Source organism: Penicillium roqueforti (genome assembly GCF_015533775.1).
Source record: "Penicillium roqueforti strain LCP96 04111 chromosome Unknown scaffold_09, whole genome shotgun sequence".
NCBI classification, from domain to species: domain Eukaryota; kingdom Fungi; phylum Ascomycota; class Eurotiomycetes; order Eurotiales; family Aspergillaceae; genus Penicillium; species Penicillium roqueforti.
Genome location: NW_024067573.1, coordinates 231,222 through 251,255, shown reverse-complemented (window position 1 = coordinate 251,255; position 20,034 = coordinate 231,222). Strand labels below are relative to the sequence as shown.

The 20,034-nt window shown below is 48.9% G+C and overlaps 7 protein-coding genes across 7 annotated transcripts; 2 read left to right on the top strand and 5 right to left on the bottom strand.

Moving 5' to 3' along the window:
* Positions 1–465: 465 nt before the first annotated feature.
* LCP9604111_4435 (CAZyme family GT2) lies at positions 466–3,208 on the top strand (the record flags this gene model as incomplete). Its single annotated transcript, XM_039072134.1, has 6 exons — positions 466–721; positions 794–1,155; positions 1,226–2,072; positions 2,136–2,319; positions 2,380–3,016; positions 3,071–3,208. The coding sequence occupies 6 exons, from the start codon at positions 466–468 to the stop codon at positions 3,206–3,208; spliced, it is 2,424 nt and encodes an 807-aa protein (XP_038929477.1).
* Positions 3,209–4,770: 1,562 nt separating this feature from the next.
* Positions 4,771–6,227, bottom strand: LCP9604111_4434 (DUF3237 domain-containing protein; the record flags this gene model as incomplete). Its single annotated transcript, XM_039072133.1, has 5 exons — positions 4,771–4,799; positions 4,855–5,149; positions 5,210–5,530; positions 5,593–6,084; positions 6,159–6,227. 5 exons carry the CDS (start codon positions 6,225–6,227, stop codon positions 4,771–4,773), a joined length of 1,206 nt encoding a protein of 401 aa, XP_038929476.1.
* A 1,113-nt stretch (positions 6,228–7,340) lies between these two features.
* Positions 7,341–9,364, bottom strand: LCP9604111_4433 (Rad21/Rec8 N terminal domain protein; the record flags this gene model as incomplete). The annotated part of the gene is made up of 4 exons (XM_039072132.1): positions 7,341–8,561; positions 8,618–9,086; positions 9,143–9,277; positions 9,336–9,364. The coding sequence occupies 4 exons, from the start codon at positions 9,362–9,364 to the stop codon at positions 7,341–7,343; spliced, it is 1,854 nt and encodes a 617-aa protein (XP_038929475.1).
* A 1,196-nt stretch (positions 9,365–10,560) lies between these two features.
* argEF (bifunctional acetylglutamate kinase/N-acetyl-gamma-glutamyl-phosphate reductase) lies at positions 10,561–13,343 on the bottom strand (the record flags this gene model as incomplete). The annotated part of the gene is made up of 3 exons (XM_039072131.1): positions 10,561–10,616; positions 10,671–10,911; positions 10,968–13,343. 3 exons carry the CDS (start codon positions 13,341–13,343, stop codon positions 10,561–10,563), a joined length of 2,673 nt encoding a protein of 890 aa, XP_038929474.1.
* A 1,580-nt stretch (positions 13,344–14,923) lies between these two features.
* LCP9604111_4431 (SNAP receptor SNC2) lies at positions 14,924–15,512 on the bottom strand (the record flags this gene model as incomplete). Its single annotated transcript, XM_039072130.1, has 3 exons — positions 14,924–14,943; positions 15,005–15,236; positions 15,405–15,512. 3 exons carry the CDS (start codon positions 15,510–15,512, stop codon positions 14,924–14,926), a joined length of 360 nt encoding a protein of 119 aa, XP_038929473.1.
* Positions 15,513–17,617: 2,105 nt separating this feature from the next.
* LCP9604111_4430 (uncharacterized protein) lies at positions 17,618–18,363 on the bottom strand (the record flags this gene model as incomplete). Its single annotated transcript, XM_039072129.1, has 3 exons — positions 17,618–18,117; positions 18,175–18,274; positions 18,322–18,363. The coding sequence occupies 3 exons, from the start codon at positions 18,361–18,363 to the stop codon at positions 17,618–17,620; spliced, it is 642 nt and encodes a 213-aa protein (XP_038929472.1).
* Positions 18,364–18,815: 452 nt separating this feature from the next.
* LCP9604111_4429 (putative short-chain dehydrogenase/reductase family protein) lies at positions 18,816–19,932 on the top strand (the record flags this gene model as incomplete). Its single annotated transcript, XM_039072127.1, has 2 exons — positions 18,816–18,999; positions 19,070–19,932. 2 exons carry the CDS (start codon positions 18,816–18,818, stop codon positions 19,930–19,932), a joined length of 1,047 nt encoding a protein of 348 aa, XP_038929471.1.
* Between the last annotated feature and the right edge of the window lie 102 nt (positions 19,933–20,034).

Genomic DNA, 20,034 nt, shown 5'->3' with positions numbered 1-20,034 from the left:
TGCAAATTCCTCGGCATTTTTCTACAGCCTGTCATACCTTAATCAATTCGAACCGGCTTGGCATCAAAAAATTTCAGGGATTGCATCTCGGACTTTCAGCTTACACACTCCCCCAGTACTGAATTCATATTGGTACATGATGAATTATTTTGATCGGCCTTATTCATCGCACTATGTACGGCAAACTAATGAGAGTGACGGCCTAAGTGATGGTTATTCGCCCCAGGTAAGTGTATATGAAGTGGAAATTGCTTGATCTCCGGACATGCGGCAAGCCGAACTGACATTTCCCATCCTTGCCAGAACACTAGAGTCCCAAATGAGCACGCCCTCTCCCTACTTCATCCGGCCCATTCTTCTGCCCTGTCTCTCAGTCCCTCTACAGACCCAATCTCTTGGAGCGAAGGCACTCGTCGACCGTATAACTCTTCATCTGCTGAGGTTCAAAGCCCTAGGCCAGGGTCGATGGAATCACTCGACCTTCCTGATCAGATCAGATTACACAACCTTTCTCACCAGGGGTCCGCTGTGTCCTCTTCCAAGGAGTCGGGACGACACAAGGGAAGTAGCATCCGTCGATATCCAACACGGCGGATCAAGTTGACACAAGGCTCGGTCTTGAGTATCAACTATCCGGTACCGAGTCCTATACGCAATGCTATCCAGCCAGAGTATCGAGATGCGGAGGGGGAACTTTCTGAAGAATTCACACAAATGAGATGTGAGTATTCCCACCAATGTTCCAGTTGACTCGAACATATCATGATAAGCTGACTTATTTTATTTTCTTTAGACACTGCCGCGACGTGTGATCCTGATGAATTTACGCTACGCAATGGTTACAATCTCCGCCCTTCGATGTATAATCGGCACACTGAACTTCTCATTGCCGTCACATACTACAACGAAGATAAAGTCCTGACCGCCCGAACCCTGCATGGGGTAATGCAAAATGTCCGAGACATCGTGAAATTGAAAAAGACAGAATTTTGGGATCGGGGTGGTCCCGCATGGCAGAAGATTGTCGTCTGTCTTGTCTTCGATGGCATGGATCCCTGCGATAAAAACACACTTGACGTCCTGGCGACTATTGGCGTTTTTCAAGATGGCGTGATGAAGCAAGATGTGGACGGAAGAGAAACGATCGCTCATGTTGTTTGTTTCCCCGCCTTCCAACCCTTGTGGATTTCAGTAAGGGAAATGTTTAGATGCTAATGGTTCTTAGTTTGAATATACCACACAGTTGTCGGTTACGCCGAAGCAAGAGCTTGTGCGTCCATACAAAGACGACCCTATGAATCTTCCCCCGGTACAAATGATGTTTTGCCTTAAGAAAAAGAATGCGAAGAAGATCAACTCACATCGGTGGCTATTCAACGCATTTGGGCGCATTTTGAATCCGGAGATATGCATCTTGATTGACGCGGGCACAAAACCCGGGCCTAAGTCTTTGCTAGCCCTATGGCAGGCTTTCTACAACGATAAAAATATTGGTGGGGCCTGCGGTGAAATTCACGCGCTTCTTGGCCACCGATGGAAGAAGCTCCTCAATCCCTTGGTTGCAGCTCAAAATTTTGAATACAAAATCTCCAATATCCTGGACAAGCCCTTAGAGAGCAGTTTTGGCTACGTCAGCGTACTTCCGGGGGCTTTCTCTGCCTATCGGTATCGCGCTATTATGGGCAGGCCTCTTGAGCAGTATTTTCATGGGGATCACACACTAGCTCAGAAGCTCGGTAAGAAAGGGATCGACGGAATGAATATCTTTAAGAAGAATATGTTTCTTGCAGAGGATCGTATCCTTTGCTTCGAATTAGTTGCTAAGGCTGGCAACCAGTGGCTACTTACATACGTGAAAGCATCGAAAGGGGAAACAGACGTCCCAGAACGACCAGCAGAGTTCCTAAGTCAACGGCGACGATGGCTGAATGGCTCTTTTGCAGCATCGTTATATTCAGTCATGCATTTCAATCGGATATATAAGAGTGGGCATGGTATCATTCGGTTGCTACTGCTTCATATCCAATTGATTTACAATATCTGCCAGTTAGTCATGACATGGCTTTCACTCGGTAAGTTGACGGTACTCTTTGGGGTTCAAATCAATCCTACACCAGATCACTAACATAGTATAGCATCCTACTGGCTCACTAGTTCCGTCATTTTGGATATTGTGGGGACACCAAGTGCGACCAACAAATTCAAAGGGTGGCCTTTTGGGAATGATGCTACCCCGATTGTCAATAATCTGTTGAAGATCGGTTATCTGACATTTCTTATGCTTCAATTCATTCTAGCTCTCGGAAATCGACCAAAGGGGTAAGTATTAGGGCCTGGGGATAGGGTACTATCTTTCGCTCCGCTAATATCCAATCACAGATCAAAGTTTCTGTACACGCTCTCCTTTGTCTACTTCTCTGTGGTCCAGCTCTATCTCCTCATTTTGTCGTTCTATCTCGTTGCGCAGGCAATGACTCCCGAGAATCTCAATTTTGATTTCAGCCATGGGTTTTCGGCACTCATATCGGGCTTTTTCAACTCAACGGGTGGGCTTGTTTTGATTGCCTTGGTATCAACATACGGGATTTACTTCATTGCAAGTATACTCTACGCCGACCCCTGGCATATGCTCACTTCCTCCTGGGCATATTTCCTTGGAATGCCTTCTTCGATCAATGTTCTGATGGTCTATGCATTTTGCAATTGGCATGATGTTTCATGGGGGACAAAGGGATCAGATGCACCCGAAAAACTGCCCTCAGCGCAAACCAAAAAGGATGATGAAACGCCTTTTGTCGAGGAACTTGACAAGCCTCAAGTCGACATTGATGAACAATTCGCGTCAACTGTGAAGCGGGCCTTGACTCCCTGGCAAGAACCAACTGAGAACGAAGGGGTGGCCCTCGACGATTCATACAAAGCATTCCGAACGAATCTGGTGTTGCTATGGACATTCAGTAATGGTCTTCTGGCGCTGTGTATTAACAACCTCAGCATCGACAGGCTTTGTCTAACGGTAAGTGAAGCTCGAGTTCCTTCGTCTGCTGTTTACACCCGCTAACTGACATAGTCGACGTCTACAACTCGCACGGCATGGTATTTCAAGATTATTCTGTTGGCCACTTCTGGTCTCTCAATCTTCCGATTCTTCGGGGCACTGTACTTCCTAGTGAAGACCGGAGTCTTGTGCTGCATTTCCAGGCACTGAACCCAGGCTTGAAACCGTAGATGAAAGGGCTCGGGATTGGGGAGGCGTGTGTCTAGTAGTAGGATAGGTCATTGGCATGGAAACTCTAGGTTGTCCATGATATTATTTTCTCTTTTTCATTTTGTCGTTGTTAAATACCATGTGTCGAGAGTTACCCCGAAAACAATATTCAATAATACTAACAAGCTCATCTTTTTCGTATAAGATCAATCAGCCATGACCAGAATCCTATGCCTCCTCCAATCCGGTCCCGGCCGACCCGCTCAACAGAGAGCTACCGGCACGCTAGGAACTTTTAGCGCTTGGATCTATGTGAAGCAAACCGAGGTCAACATTAGGAACTAAAGTACCCAATACCAATAGGCATATGTTTCCTTCTCTATATGCACATCCGAGCGATTCGGCTATACCCAGCGACGGCATACCTCTCTTTGCGACATCCGACATCGGCGATTTCAGCCCATAAAAGCTACCGCTGACTGGAATCAGCTAACTAGTCACCCCTTGTGCGATTCCCACTCTCCCTCAAATTCATGAGTCTTTCTCAAGGGCTTTCCAATGAGCGCAATGCAATTCAGATATCGCTTTCACCGAGGCTAGGAAGTCCGCTGTCTGACCTGGTCAGGAATCCGTTTGCTATTACGTGGGCAGATGATTTGGTTTTCAACCAGTTCGGGTTCACTGGAGATGAGTATGCTAGAGATTGATATAGTGTATAATACCTATCCTTGTATTTATATACGCTTCCATGAATTACAAAATCAAATTAATTGCTCGATTCTAAATAATAATACGATATACAGCAAAGTTCTCTGAAAAGGTATTCGTTATGTTCCTGGTACGTACAGGTATATACCGTGGTTTGAGTACGGTCTTGCGGTACATGACAAGCGGGTTATATATTTCGTTCTATATTATTCCAAAAACAAGATACATTCCAAATTCAGATATCTTCATCTCCCTAAAGTCGAATCTTTGCTTTGAGAGATTGCATAGTAACAGTGATATCACCATTCATGTAAGCGTACGATGTCCAGGGCTAGAGTTACCTGCCTTTTTGTAAGGTATCATGAAATTATCATGAAACAGAGATCAATCAGATCCGGAACAACATTCAATCCTATTGAGAATGACTACATGGAATATTGCATATGAAATCTGGATGTTGGAGATGGGACATGAAAAGCCGAGATCAAAAAAAAGCTAGCAATACCTTACAAGGCTGACTATGTTGATAGAGATAGCCATAAAAGAATTACACCAGAAGAAGAACCGCAAAAAACACATGGAATGAAGAGCAAAGACAAGGCAGAGCTCAAGATCAGCTTAATTGCGGGGCATGTGCAAACCAGGGTGGCGGATATACCCTTGGTTCGAAATCAAACAAAGAGAGTCGGAAGAAGAAAGTCGTGGTGAGAAGGATCGAATCATAGAAACGTTGCGCCGTGTGTCAAGAAATGGCAAAGTAGAAACACCGTTTTCCCATCACAAAGTTGAAGTTGAAAAAAAGACGAAATCGCTGAATAACGGAAAGGACATCATTGGTTGACAAGGGCATTGACCTAGTTGACACGGAACGAGTCGAAGATGACTGCATGACTAGTTAGTATGGGACAATCGCAAAAGAAAGCATTGAAGAAGCCTACCTTCCTGACCCCTGCGGCAACCGCTGCCGATCCACATCAAAGTGTTCAAGAATGTGTATCGTTCATCGCCCGTCTCCATGGACAAATTGACCCGGTACTTATAGCTGCCGGGATTGACCCCATCCGCCATGTTGGCATCGATGACCTTCTCGAGAACATCCTTGGCGCCTGTCAACCATCCTTCTGTGCGCACGATGATAAATGCAGGTGGCTCATCGACAGTCTGGAGGATATAACTCGCACGAAGGTTGGTAGTGGAATCCTTGGTCACAATCTGTGTATCTTGACCACCGGGCTGTTTTTAAAAGGTTAGACACCGGACAAGTAATGATTGGAAATTGGGATTCAGTCTTACCAGAACAACACCCTTACCCCATCGACCGGCCCATTGGCCGCCGATGAACGAAACCCACTCTCGTTGGCCCCACACGCTGGGACCAACAGACACCTTGGGGTTCATTTTGATGCTCATGCGGAAATCCAGCTCCAGCGATGGCGCGGGAATCTGAAGTGATCGGGCGACATCGCCCTCGGGGAATGTGTGGAGCAGATTGTTGGCGGGGATCGAGTCCTTCATCACGCTGAGATAGGTAGGGCATTCGAGCAGATGCTGGCGCTGGCGACTAGTGTTCTTCGCGCGAACTTGCTGGCAGTAAATGCATTGAACGGACAGGCACTATTCCGCACTGTTAGCTTGTATGTTCCAAGGTCTATGGTCGCCCAGTTCCTTCGTCATACCTTGTCTTCTTCCTTTGCGCGGAATTCAACGAAAGCTGCGTGCACATCGTCTAGTGGGGGCGCGGGCAAGCTCGAGCTTGCTGTCTTGGTCTTTGGCTTGGGAGTCGGGCGCGAGGGCACGGCGCTTGGCGGTGCAGACGGAGCTCCGGTAGGCGCAACCGGGGTCGCCATTGCGGCGCGGTTCTGGAGGGCCCCCAACGGGGTCTGCAACGGAGTCGCATGAGGGTTGACACCATTGGTCATGATGGTGCCATTGGGAGTTGGGATAGTACCAGGACCAGTTGGACCTGTCGAGGTTGCGGTTGGGCCATTGGGAGTGCCGGGGTAGCCATTGGGGGGACCGATTCCGTTAGGGGCGGCCTGGGCGGGCTGGGAAGGCTGAGGCGCGTTGGGGTGACCGCGCAGACCGGGACATTCAAGGAGATGTTGTTTCTGTCGCGAAGTGTTCTTTGCTCGAATTTGTTGGCAGTATATACACTGAACGGAGAGACACTAAAAAACGGGTTTCCGTATGTTAGTGACGGACAGGTCGTGGGTGAAATATTACGAAATACACAGTCACGCACCTTGTCATCTTCCTTGGCGCGAAACTCGACAAACGCCGCGTGTACCTCCTGGTCGACGGTACGACCCATGATTAGGGGAGTAATGAGAGGAAGAGTATCCACGATAGTAAGCAAAGAAGGTCGCGAGAATAACTTTGAATGGGTAAAGGCGCGTATGAGTTGTAAAGTTGGAGGGGTCAGGGAGAGAGAAGAAAAGAAAATGGAAAGACGAAGACGGGAGAATACGCGGGTTACGCACCCTGCGTAATTTGGAGCACTGCTTACGGTACGTGCGACCGGTACTTGTACTGGAGGTATATTACCTATACATCTATGTCGTTATGGTACATTTGTAGTTATACTGTCTATTAATTACTCTATCAAGTCTATTAGAATGTGTATTGAGTGCATGTTTCACTTATTAGCCTCTTTCCATTCACTTTATCTATCACTTACCGGCTTACATCGGCTGGATGAGACCGGTCGGGATATTCTAGAAATAACACTAGTATATACTTATGAATAGATGCCTAATAAAAAGCAATTCCTTGAATAATCCCTATTCGACAGCTAATCTGCAATGAACTATTCTAAACCTCCATGTCAGAAGTGTAAGATGTAAGCCTACCGCCGAGTCGGAGAATTCAGGGCAAACGAGGCACACTCGGATCAGAGCCTATTATGATTGGATTTGGTGAAGACAAATTCTATGTGAATCTCATACAATCAGAAGCAAAGCCGAGGATTATTGATCTTTATACTTCGTATACGTCCCCGTATACTTGCGTACTTTCGTACTTTCGTATACTTCCATTTCCAGGGTTCGCGATCAAAACATCGGGTATTATTACTGTTACTGAATCTGTGGGCGTATCCCATACGCAATACTGTCAACTACATATTCAGTTACAACATACAGGTTCCTGGTAAGATTGGGGAGTATAAATGTGATGGGCAATAAATATCCTCGCATACCCAGTTATTGCCTTCGCTCTTACGCACATCGCACTGTAAAAATGTTATTCCATCTGCGCATTCCGTGGTGATGTAATACGCCAGCACAGATCGCGTCAATAGGTTCGTTCATAGATCAATCGTCATGGCCGTTTCTCTTCATTCTCATTGAAATAGGAACCATTCGCACACGAGTTCCTCGACGTCATTCGTGGTCGCATCGCAAAACCTAGTATGCACGTTTCACGCTCACTCCAGTCGTAGGAAAATCTCGCCATAGCGATAGCGGACTGCCCACTCGGTACTGTCGTCGATGTACCCGTCTTGGTGGACATGTAACACACCCTTTGTAGCGAGCGTGAGAACATTCATCAAAGCCTGAGTCGCGACAGCTCGCGTTGTACTCCCAGGAGGAAGAAGACTCGCGAATGTGGTCGGGCCGAGTCTGGTTGCGACCGGACTAGACGCGTTGCTGTTCGGGCTTTGTGCATTTCCTGCTTTGCCATCGTTAGCAGTACCCATCTTGGTCTTCATAAACTCTATGAAATTCAAGCTTTCCCGATCGAGAGTTGACTTAGCCCGTTCGACAGCAGAACGTTTACTGGGGGAGAGTGAGGTGATATTCTCGCGGTCTGTCGCGAGCTCCCCTTCAAGATACCGGGTAAGGTCTAGGTCGTCTCCGAAATCACCCAGGAGCTCCAGATCAAGTTGGTCTTGTCCCACGAGATAGCTGCGCCCGGCAAGCGGACTGGCACTGGTGAGACGGCTTCGAGGCTTACGTCCTTGAGAAGACAGCTCGCTGACACTGCCGAATCGATGTCTTTGCCGAGAGCTTTGAATAGAAGCGGTGATGTTCCATGGCATCTGGGACGAGTGGTCGTCAAATAGACTCGAAGGGGCATCACGGCCGAGTTCAACTTCCATGTTGAGGCGGTCGATATTCTCACGGCTGAGATGCTCTGCTTGTTCGTCTCTCGCGCGTACTCGACGTCCCTCTGATATTTCATCGTCATCTGCGCTGCGCTTTCCTCGTTTTCGCTGAGGGTATCCACCAACGGCTTCGAACAGATCCTCGCCTGAGTAGAAGTTGAGCGGGTGCAGTTCATGGTCCATTCCCAGTCCGACTCCAACCGAGCCGATCCCCTGACCGAAAACCCAGAAAGCAGCGTTCTTCTTCGAAATGGTTGGAGTCTTGTTTTGCTGCTTTTGCTTTAGTGCTTGGATCATGTTCGCAACGTATTCATTGTTCCATTGGGCCAGCGTCATATTTCGAAGTGCCGTGCTGTCGTCGGAGATGATTTCCTTCGGGCGCCTGACGCGGCGGGTCCTCGCTGTTTGGATCTCAATTGTTTCTTCAGCCCCATCCTGGCCTTCATTTGTCTGGAGAATTGTTGGAACCGCGGTCTGCGTGTCGAGCTCCATCATGTCGTTAGTCTCGGCCACTCTAGCCTCCTTGTCGTCAATCTGCATCTATAACAGAGTCAGTAGACATATTTGTGGTTACGGCATGGATGTTTGGTACTCACCGAGTCTTCCCAGAGCCGTTGTTGTTGGTCCTCCATCGGTTCTTCACTTTCCCTTGAGCGAACGGTGGACTTCCTTCCACGAGGAGACTGCTCTCTAGCACCGAGCTCGATGATATTACCATCCTCGTCAAATTCGAAGTCAGGTTGAAGGAGAACGCCCTCTTCATTTCCCAGCCCTAACCCTGCCATGTTACCGAAGGTATCTTGTTTCTGCGCAGAGCCATTAATCTCATCAATCCCTAGGATAGTACCCTCTCCCAGGATATCATCTGATGGGAGCTCAAGGTGCAGGCTTGAAAGTTGCGAAGTGCCAGACAGGCTATTATTGGGCGACTTGGTCCAGAGACCACTCAGTTGGCTTGAGCTGTCTTCCGTGGAGACAGTGAAGTAGGACAAGTCAATTTCAAGACCTGGAAGAGCTGTCTCGGGTAGGAAAGACGGATCGTAAGGTAGTATCAGATTGCTGGCCCTGGAATGAAGTTAGTGTTCGGCCAATGTCTTGAAAATTGAATCAGTGGGAATCACCTGGTCTGTCCGGCGGCGGGATCAAGCCCACTGCCCGCGATGATCTTCAACTTGGAAACCATTTTGTCGTGCATCGCCTGTGTGTCGAGCAGCGTGTACCCACACTGTTGATTGTACACTCGAGAGACGCCGTACCTAACACAGGCACGTTGTCAGCATACCTCTGGAGACATCACTTATCGGCAGATCTTACAGCAAGCTCCCCTGCAGTCGAAGAGCCATAGGTGCGTCTGGATTGATGATTACTCGGCATGCATTGGGGACATCAACGTCCTGGATGGCTTTTCTGTTCAGTCTTCTAGCGATCGACCGGGATCCCAGAGTTGCGACTAGCCTGTGATGAGGGTATTGTTAGTCCTGGATGTGGATATGTGGAAGCCCTGAGTTTTCTTACCATATTGTCGCGACACCATGCTCTGGCGAGGTGAGGACTAGAGTGCGACAAACAGGTGAGTGTTTATTTCGATAAAGATCGTCCACAAGGATTCTTCGACTTACTTTCATGGCTGTAGAACATGGTTGTGGCTCAAGTGAACTCGAGTGAAACCCAGGCCCTCGATTCTCCACACGGCTCGGATTCTGAGATGCGGGTTATGGATAGGTTAACGGTTCAAGCGAAATAATTTTTGATGGGAGGGGAAGTTGAAGAGGAATCACAGCCGCAGGTTGGTGGCCTCGAGTTTGCCCATGGGCCAGAGTAATGTGCAGTCAGTTCTGGAGTAGTTTTGGACGAAAGACAGTGAAAGGTACGATGAAAGTACCCTCGATAAGCACGGATGAAAGAGTACAGAAAATGAGGATAGAACTTGAAGGAAGAGGGAGAAAGTGGAAGGTTGATCAAGAGAGAGTGTGCGTCCCAGCTTGAGCACAAGACCCTTGAGGCGTGAACAGATGCGTTATGTATCCCAACATAAAGTCCACGCTTACAACTATAGCACTGATGAGTACAAGTCAAAAGTTCCCATTAACATATATTGTTTTCTAATTACATCGATTGAACTGCTTCCCCGTTTCCAATCGTTCAATGAATCAAATCGAGTCGTATATGGTCCTGGGATAAAGAACACTCCTGGGGGCAAAACCACAACATTAGAAGAAAGAAATTTTACTTTTCTCGAGGCTCTTTTGGGGGCCCATATGTTAGTTAAGCACAAGGGACAAAAACCGATAACCCGAAAGGAGGCAGCAGAATTCTAGGGAGCAAAATGGACTGAGACCAACAGAAACCGCACTCTTTTGACACAAGTATAAGCGTAGACAAAATCAACTATGGAAGATCTGTAAATAGATAGGAAGCACCCAGAAATCTCCAACCCAGAGCGATGTATAAATTCACGGGGGGTATGAGACAAAAGACATGCAAGAACAACACACAAACACACTCTGATAACTACTCGTCACTGGCTTCGAGTGAGAGCTTAGTCAAGAGGGATACCCTCGTACTCGGAGTAGCCTAGAGCCAAGTTCATGTTTTCTATGAGGGTTGTTAGCATCATGGCTGATGAAGTGGATGGGTTCAGCAACTTACGCAAGCACTGGGTAGCGGCACCCTTCAGTAGGTTGTCAATCGTAGCGCAGACAACGACGCGCTCGCCGCTGGAGTGGACGGCAAATCCACCGATCTCAACACCGTGGCGGCCGGCAATATCTTTGACAAGAGGAGCTTCGCCCACGATCTTGACGAGCTTCTCACCAGCGTAGCGATCCTGGTAGAGGTTGCGGATATCGCGGGAGGTCATCTTCTGCTTCAGAGGAATGCTGATAGAGTGCTTGATATTATATGTCAGCAATGGTGAGAATCAATGAGCTATCAGTAGGCACTTACGGAGATACCCTGGAACCACACCGCGACGTGAGGAATGAACGCAATGCTGGTGCCCAGCTGTGAACTGATCTCACGCTCGTGGATGTGGTCAGTCAGACTGTAGGGGATGAGGTTGTTGGTAAGGAACTGCACGTCGTTCTTGGGGCTAGGCTTGGTACCCGCCCCGGAGTATCCAGAGACACCGAAGGTGGTGGGCTGGCCGCCAAGGAACGGAACAAGAGGAGCAATTCCAAGCTGAGCAGCGGTGGCGTAGCATCCAGGGTTGGCAATGCGAGTGGCCCGGGCAATCTTAGACCGCTCAATCAGCTCGGGAAGACCGTACGTCCAGTTAGGATCGAAGCGGTAATCAGCGCTGAGGTCAATAATGACGTTGCCCGTCTTGGAACCTTCGTCAACGGCATCGACAAAAGGCTTGCAAATACCATTGGGCAGAGCCATCACCCAGCAGTCAATTTCACCGTTGGCAGACATCTTGCGGACATCTTCGGGGCTGAGATTCTCGTAGATGATCTCGCGTTTCTCGTAGCCCTGGAGCTTCTTACCAGCCAGCTCGCGTGACGAGACATGACGAAGATCCATGTTAGGGTGAGCATTGAGCAAGTTGATCAGGGCCTGGCCAGTGTAACCACGGGCACCAATGAGAGCAACCTTGGCGGGCTGGGTGTTGGAAATGTTCTTCTCTCCAAGAGGAGGGTTGGGGTTGGTAGTGGCATAAGTGCGGAAAGAGTTCACGGCAACGGCGGGACGCTTAGCACGGGTCATGCGCAGGGCGTTGGTGGTGGTTGAGAACGCACGTTTCTGCTCAAGAGAAGCACCGCTAGCGCCGAAGCCCTTGCCGATGTTGGCGGCAGCCTCAGCAGCGCGGTGAAGGCGCGCCTCAAGGTTAATGTCACCGAACATTTGGCGACCGTGCGCGTTGAACTCCTGAACTAGCTGCTTAACTTCCTCGCCGTTCGCGGCGCCGTACCAGAACAGGACCTGGCCATCATGGCTCAAGCTGCCATCGGCCTTATCGAAGAACCAGGTCAGGTTCTCGTCGTCCTCCTTGACAGTCCATGCCAGCTTGGGGAAATCTTTCTTGATGCTGGCGAAGACGTTGTCCGCAACGTTAGTCAACCAACCAGACTTGGTGATGGTGAAAGTGGCCAAGTGAGCCATCTGAGAGTTGGGTTGCGGGGGCAGCACAACGGCCAAAGCTTCCATAGGCTCGTCGTAGTAGATCTTGAAGTCTTTCTCCTTCATGCCCTCGACGTAGCGGTCAACAACGGCCCGGGCATCGAGGCCCTCACGGTCACGAATCAGCACCTCCTTTAGAGCCTTCATATCTCCAAAGTCGGCCAGAGAGGTCTTCACATGGACCTTGTTACCGCGGCGGATCAGGGTACCAGCGCCGGAGTCAGTGAAGAGTTCCTTCTGGAGATCGGCAGGGTGGATAATAGCGACGCTAGATGAGCGAGGTAGATCGCTAAGGAGATCCTTCATCTCCTTGATCTTCAGGCGAGTGCCGTGGCGCACCCACCACTGACTCATCAGGTGGTCGTACTCCTCGTCAAGGTTGATAGCGGAGATCTTCTCACCGGTATCACCGTTGAACAAACCGCCCTTCTCAGCCAGGTAGACGATCTTGAGGGGCTGCAAGGCACGGGCAAGTTCGCCGGCAGCCACATCAGCATTGACATTGAGCACCTGACCGTCGGGGGTCTCGGCCATGGAGGTCAGGATGGGCAGACATCCAGCGGCAATGGCTGACTCAATGGGCGCCTTGTCAACACCGTTGATCTTACCGACCAAATTGTACTTAGGCTTGTCGAGGTAATCGGCCGAAAAAACGCCCGCGGTAATGGGACGGGCACGGATACCGATGCGCTCGAGCTCCTCAACCAGCTTCATGTTCTCCTCCAGGAAGAGCTTGCGGGCGAGGGCCAGGGTCTTGCCGTCAGTCACTCGGATTCCATCCTCGAAATGAGGCTCCACGCCGGCCGCCTCCAGCATGCGGTTAAGCTGGGGGCCGGCACCGTGGACGACGATCGGGTACAGACCGACATGGTTAAGGAACGCAAGCGCGGATGACAGGGTCTGGAGGTGCTCAGTAATAATAGCGCCGCCAACCTTGATCACGGCGAACTGCTGAGAGGACACGGAGGTGAAGTGTGACAGGTACTGCTGGACCTCGCGCTTAGAGCCAATGTTGCTCAACAGTTGCACGACGGTGCTGCGGGTAGAGGTCAGGTGAGGATCCGTCGAGCGAGAGTAATTGCGAGTCTGGCGCAGGGATGTGGCAGTCTTTACTGAGACTCGCAGAGGAGCAGTCGGTGCGGAGAGAGAACGGAGGGGCTTGCACGAAGCTCTCCGCACAGCGGAGCGAAGGGACATCATCTTGGCAACGCACATGCGGCAGCCTCAATGGTCTCACGGTCGGCCCTGGGTGGGAGAGGCCCCAAATATGTATAAGTAGGTAGAAGGAAGGTGGTAAGTGAGAAAGTTGAGTCAAGAGAGATATTTTTCAGATCATCGGCCGGGCCTCGGAGCGATAACTTTGACCCAATGACGGGGAGAAGGCGGTGGACCCCCTCTCTAGCGAGCAATTTATCTCCCCATCTTTGTTTGCAATTGGGATTCTTTTACGTTTCGTATACATGGGAATTGTTGATTTTTATTTCTTTTGTCTCAAGAACTCCTAGAGGATTATTTTCCCTGGTCTTCTTTTATTTCTCTGTACAATATTAACATTTGTGTGACGCCGCAACCGGGCGAAATAAACTCCATAAAAGAAAAAGTTTCTTCACGGGCTCGGATATCAACCCTGGAACTTGGAATCTCCTTAGACTTCCTCAAGAGAGAGTATGACCTCCGAAAAAGCCCACTTCCTCTGCTCGGAGATCGTGAAACGTCATCCTCCTTGGGTTTAGTCTCAGTTATCTGATCCTGTCCCTGCCTCTCACTCGTTCCGTTAGGTCACCGCTATCCACTTCCCTCCACTCTGGCTGGACCTAGCACTCTGCGCTTCCTGCCGACATATATACGAGGGCTTCTCTAAGTGGTCTAACTGAGGAATCGGTGGACACTCGTTCTCGTGCCAAGAGTCTCCATTATTATCTGATTTTTTCTTACTGTCGGTTGATGAATTCCCGAAGGATTCGTCAGGAGGGGCCAGGATTGCGCTGCTGCACTCGTATAGCAGGAGATCCACGGTGGAAACATTTAGATCATGTTAGATTAATGCCAAGTAGAGCTCGAGCATATGTATGTACATACTCTGTAAAGCATACATAACGGGTTCCTGGAAGGATATTCTCATTGGCGAATTGGAACTTCACGGGTCAGACGGGTCTTGGGCCACGTGGACTTCCAAGTCTGCTAGCCCTCAGCCCTGTAATGGTCAACCGCCTTGTCTACGAAACAGGGAATGTAAATACTAGCCAAAAGCGGAGAGACCCCAATCTCTGCCGGACTCGGTCGCCCTTCTTCCTTCATCACTTGTGCACACTCATGAACCGGTATGTATGCACAAGGCTGGACGTTGTCTTTGCTCAGTGTGGATCTACATTGACGTTCTACATTGTATAGCTATGATGCTATTCAGGTACAGCAAGACTCGGCAATCGAAATTCGCTTCAAAACACGATAAGGGAGATTCATTGCAGTCAGAAAGCACCCGAATGGTTGTGTGGTAAGCATACTTGAACACGGCGTCATGGAAGTATCATTTACATCTTCACCCGTCGACCGGGTCGCAGGTGACACAACCCAAAATCGGATGATCTCGCTTCGTTGCATGGAAAAGTCAAAGAGGATTTGGTCATCGAAAACACGCCCAGAAAAAAACAGCAGGAGGTATTAGCGGCTGTGAAGAAAACAAAAGGCCACACGGGCCCAGCAACAGTAAGCCCAGTAAAATTCAAGATCCCATGTCCAAAGATAAGTCGTAAGTCGCGCGCAGTTGAAGTGCTTAGTGCTTAGTGCTTAGTGGCAACCACTGTGGACGGTGTTAGTGTCGCGCTGGAGAGTCAGGTAGGGGAATGCCAAGGAGCGCTTACCGGACGGCACAATAATGACAATCAGGAGAACGATCACACAGATGACTAGACACACGCGCATCTTCATGTCCTTCCACCACATGTCTTTGCGAACGCGATTGGCACCTCGGCGGAAGCCCTGGGCCGAGACGGCGAGGTTGTCGGTCTTGTCCTGGAGAGAATCCAAGTTCTCACCACGTTGGGAAACCTTGTTGATGTTTTCGCGCATCACACCAACAGTATCATCGATTTGCTATAGATGATACCATGTCAGCCCCATTGCGAAAATCAACCGCCCCAGCCTTCGCATTTTGATAGCTCAACAAGAAAGCAAGCATTCGCTATCCACCAGACCATATTTGTCTGTTTGCTCACTGGCTGAGGTCGCTAGGAGTCAAGAGATTGTCGAGGATTGACTTACTGCTTGCAAAGCGGCGGTTCGCTGGTTGCCATTCTGCCCGGTGGCAGCGGGGGCTCCAGCGGAGCCAGATGGGATATAGGGGTCGTAAGGTTGTTCGGAGGCAGCCATTATGAGAGTCGTGAATGAATTTGAGAGAAGCTCAGATTTTTGATTGCCGGATATTGGGAGTGTCTAGACGAACTCGCAGGAGCACTAGGGGTTGCGCTGTTTTGATGGGGAGGCGCAGTAAAGGGGGAGTCTGGGGGACTAAAATCAACGCAGACGGTGTGTATGGGGAATAGCTATTGTATGCTGATAAAGATTGGGATACAGCGCGACGGCAGGTGACAGAGGGGAAGAGATTAACGGTGTTGTCTGGAGTGAAGCTGACAAGTTGTGAGTTGCCGCTGAGGCGGCTTTGCCCAGAGTCACGTGTTGTGGCGTTCTCAGTACAAAGCAGGCTCCCGGTTTTGGTCTTTGGGATTGAATGTTAAATATTTTCAAGTCTAGGACCATTGGCATTTATTGGCTGCGAAGCCAGTGGCGTTGAATCAGCCTAGATCGTGGTGGGATGATCAAAAGAAAATTATCTATCACAAACAGGCACAATGGAGTTTACTATAAGCATGATAGTCGATGTATTTTATACTTCATACAAGTACATGTGTAAAACACATGACTTTGTATTCCGTAGATATTCCTCGGTGCAGAAATAGTTTGTCTCCAAAGCTTTTTTCTTATTATACGGATTATACGGCTGCCTGTTCATACAAGTGTGAGAAGTGTGTTGCTCGAGGAACCCGCCCACGTGCTATTATTAGTAGCAACTGGCATTTCTGGCATTTGGCAACATTTTCCGCCGAGGTCTCGTTGACTTGGCGCTACATGTACGGGGTACCTTTCAAGGAAGTAAATGATTAATCTATGAAACAAGCCTCAAGTTGCGACAAACAGAAAACAAATCTATTGCAATCTCCGATATGGAAAAGTACGAAGTATACAAGGCGGATTGATCGGATATTTATTTCGATGTACTCCGTACTAAAGCCCACAATGAGAACTGATGACAATCTCACCCATGGATGCTACCATTATTATTAGTATGCTGTGGAAACTTGTATAATCTCTTGCACTATATTTCATATACCCCATCTGAGGCCTTTGTCTCGATCAGTCAATGCAATGCATCTATCGAACATGAAACGATGTGCTTCTTTCTCACGAACGCAAAAGATAATAATGATTTATCAATCCCTCGAAGGCTTTAAAAAACGTGCCTATCAATAATGATGACCTTGGTGCCCGAGAAACAAATTGTGAAAGACTAAAAAGGAAGCCAAAGATCAGTGTGAGCTGCTGATACAGACAGACATGGTCATCAGAACAGCCCAATCCAACAACCACAGCTTGAAGCGATTTTCGCGTAGCCAACTCGCTATGGAGGATAGCGTCGGCCAGCTTGACTAGCATATCTCTTGGAAGGTCAGGCTCATGCATCAACCCCACCTTTTTCCTATAATCGAAAGAGTGTCCTCGAAGGCCAGTAGGGCATCATCCACTGCAAGGCTATCAAATGAAGTAATAGCACCCACTTCGCCCTTGGTTAGTGAGAACTGTTTTTCTTATTAGCCGCTGACTCCGCCGAGACAGACTTTTTAGATAGCTAGTTAAATAACTAGTTAGTTATGCAATTTTAGTAAACCCATTCTTACTAGTTCCCGGGCTTTGCTGGGAGGTCCACTTTCAACCTGCACAAACTTACCAAAAGCCCTACTTAAGGCGCTGTTCGGCCAACGATGGTCCACCGAGAGACAACCAATCTCAGGGCCAGAGTCATGACACATGCAGCATCGCATAACTAACCACAGGTCGGAAATAATCATTTCCAACTTTGCTCACTCCAAGATCATACCTTATAATATTACGGAGTATATGCGATATGCACAAGATAGTACATAACCTAGCGTCTCATTTGAAGAGTCACTTTTGGATATCATTTCCCGGTATTTATCCACTTCGCACATTACCATTGATCAAAGTCGAATTATCACCAATCTTACAGGGAAGGTGCTTTAGGCGCTTGGCATGATTAGTTCTTGAAATTGTCTAAATTCTGTAGTAGTTTAGACAAGGCAGAGAAGAATAACAATCTATAAACTTTACGAGGTTGGAAACATAGGTGGAATTGTAGAAAGTCAATAGTTGCCTATATCCACAAGTTCCCATCATCTCAGCTAACCCCTGATAGCCTTCGCGACAGTCTCCTCGATAACTCTAACCATCTCCTCCGTATTCTTCATATCAAACGGAACCATATGCTTAGAACCATGATCATAGAAAGCCGCCTTAGTGGGCTCACAAAGCTCAAATAACTTGACTCCCTCGGGGAACAGCGCATCGGCTTTACCAACGATATTCGCCGTCGGAATGGTAATCGGATAGATATCTGGCTGCGGCGAAATCTGCTCCAGTCCGGAACTCTCCCATGGCATCGCACTGCAAATAAACACCGCTGCACGGAATAGCGGCGGCTCATCTGGGTACGTCTTGCTCTGGTGGATTAAAAGTGCAGCTGCTAGTGCCGCGCCTTGTGAAAAGCCTATCACCGCATCGAATGGGCCTTCTTCTGCGATGAATTGCTTGGTGTGGTCGAAGGCTTCAAGGACGGTGGAGCCTGGTGAGGTACCTCTGGTGTAGTGGTTATAGAAGGGGCCATCCACTATGCCTTCGAGTTCTGGGTTGGAGTTGGGGTTAGTAAATGGCTTAGGCGTGTGTAGAAAATAGAGCTCACCCTCTTGGACTTTCGCGTTTATCTTTCCGTTCATGAATTGGAAGCGGTGACCACTTTTCTGTAGTAATTGGCGGATGCCTCCTGTTTGGATTTCAAAGATCTGTAGCTGGTCAGTATCTTCTATGTTAAAGCTACTGAAATGCTTACTTCGCCATTTGTGCCGGCACCGTGCAAGCAAAGAAATCGCATTGTGGTTGGATTTCGCTTGATGTCACGTAGATTGCTTTATAAAAGACTATAGTCAGACACTTCGGAATTTTTGTGTTACGTCAAGGAAAAGAAAACAAGGAGTAGAAAGTCTACAGGACAAGTGGCCGGGAGAGAGTCTCGAGAGATACAAGGGGGATCAACCTGCAGCGGGGTTTAACTAACTAGCTTGGCGGATGAATTCGACATGGTCTGATGTGAGATGCACAAAGATCCACAAAGGGATAAATGCAAGTCCACTCCGTATTGTTTCTTTACGGGCCAGGAAGGAAATCTTGATAAGATCAAGATCTGAAAAACTTCACATGCGAAGAATGGACGGCGTTATTCCTTGGCCCCTAGTCATGATTGACTTTTCCTACTTTAAATCCCCCCTGAGCTAACCTGCTTCCAACTTCTACAACCCCTCACATTCTCCAATTGGATCTGGAACTATGGATCTCCGTGATATTATAGCCACTCGTGGCTTTGCGACCTACAGCTTGCGTCATCCTCTGGAGGCACTGTCGAGCTTTGGCCCGACCTTGAATGAAGCCACTTTCGGCTATTTCGGGGCATCGTTCCAGCCAGAGCGCGACATTCGCAGCCTGGACGGCAAGGTCGTGCTTGTAACAGGAGGTACAATATATGTCTTCTTTCTATCTATCTACAGCTTCTAGAAGACTGACACCGCGATTGATTGATCTAGGCAATACCGGCCTAGGCAAAGAGACCATCCTTCAACTCGCCAAGCATCGCCCGTCACGCATCTACATGGCCGCCCGCACCGAGAGCAAAGCGCGCGAAGCAATCGAATCGCTACAAAGCCAGCTCTCCTCCCCCGCCGATATCCGCTTCCTCGCACTCGATCTGTCCTCCTTCAAATCTATCCACACCGCCGCAGACAAGTTCCAGACCGATAACGATCGCCTGGATATCCTAATCCTAAATGCGGGCACGATGGGCAACCCGCCTACTACGACGGAGGAGGGCTTCGAGGTCCAGCTCGGCACAAACCATATCGGTCACTTTCTGCTCACAAAACTGCTTCTGCCTACTCTGCAGAAGACCGCTGATCTCCAGCGTGCCAAGGGTGAGGTCCCCGATGTCCGGGTCGTGACTGTCGCTTCGGCGGCTCTCGCTGTTAGCCCTTCCACCTTTGAGGAAATTACATCTACCCCTGGCTTATTAGCTGCCAGTACCTGGACGCGTTACGGCGCTTCCAAATTAGCTAATATCCTCTTTGCATCCGAGCTAGCCCGCCGGCATCCTGATATCTTGTCTATTGCTGTGCATCCCGGAGCGGTTGACAGCGGGCTCTATAGATATGCGAAGAACCTTAACTCGACGATGAAGTATACTCTGACAGCTGTTGGTTCCACGTTCTTCCGAAGTGTCGCTAGTGGAGCCCTGAATTCTCTTTGGGCGGCTGGCACGCCAAGGGAGGATCTCATCAATGGAGCTTACTATACTCCCGTTGGGTATCGCAGTGGTGGCACTGCGCCTGCGCAGAACGCGCAATTGGCTCACAAGCTCTGGGATTGGACCGAGACTCAGGTTTCGAAGCAATGAATGGAACCATCGAGGTATATATATATGGGTGTATATATGGATGTATAATATGACTGAAATATTATCTGCGACTTAGCTTTGCTCTGCTTTTTACAATTCACA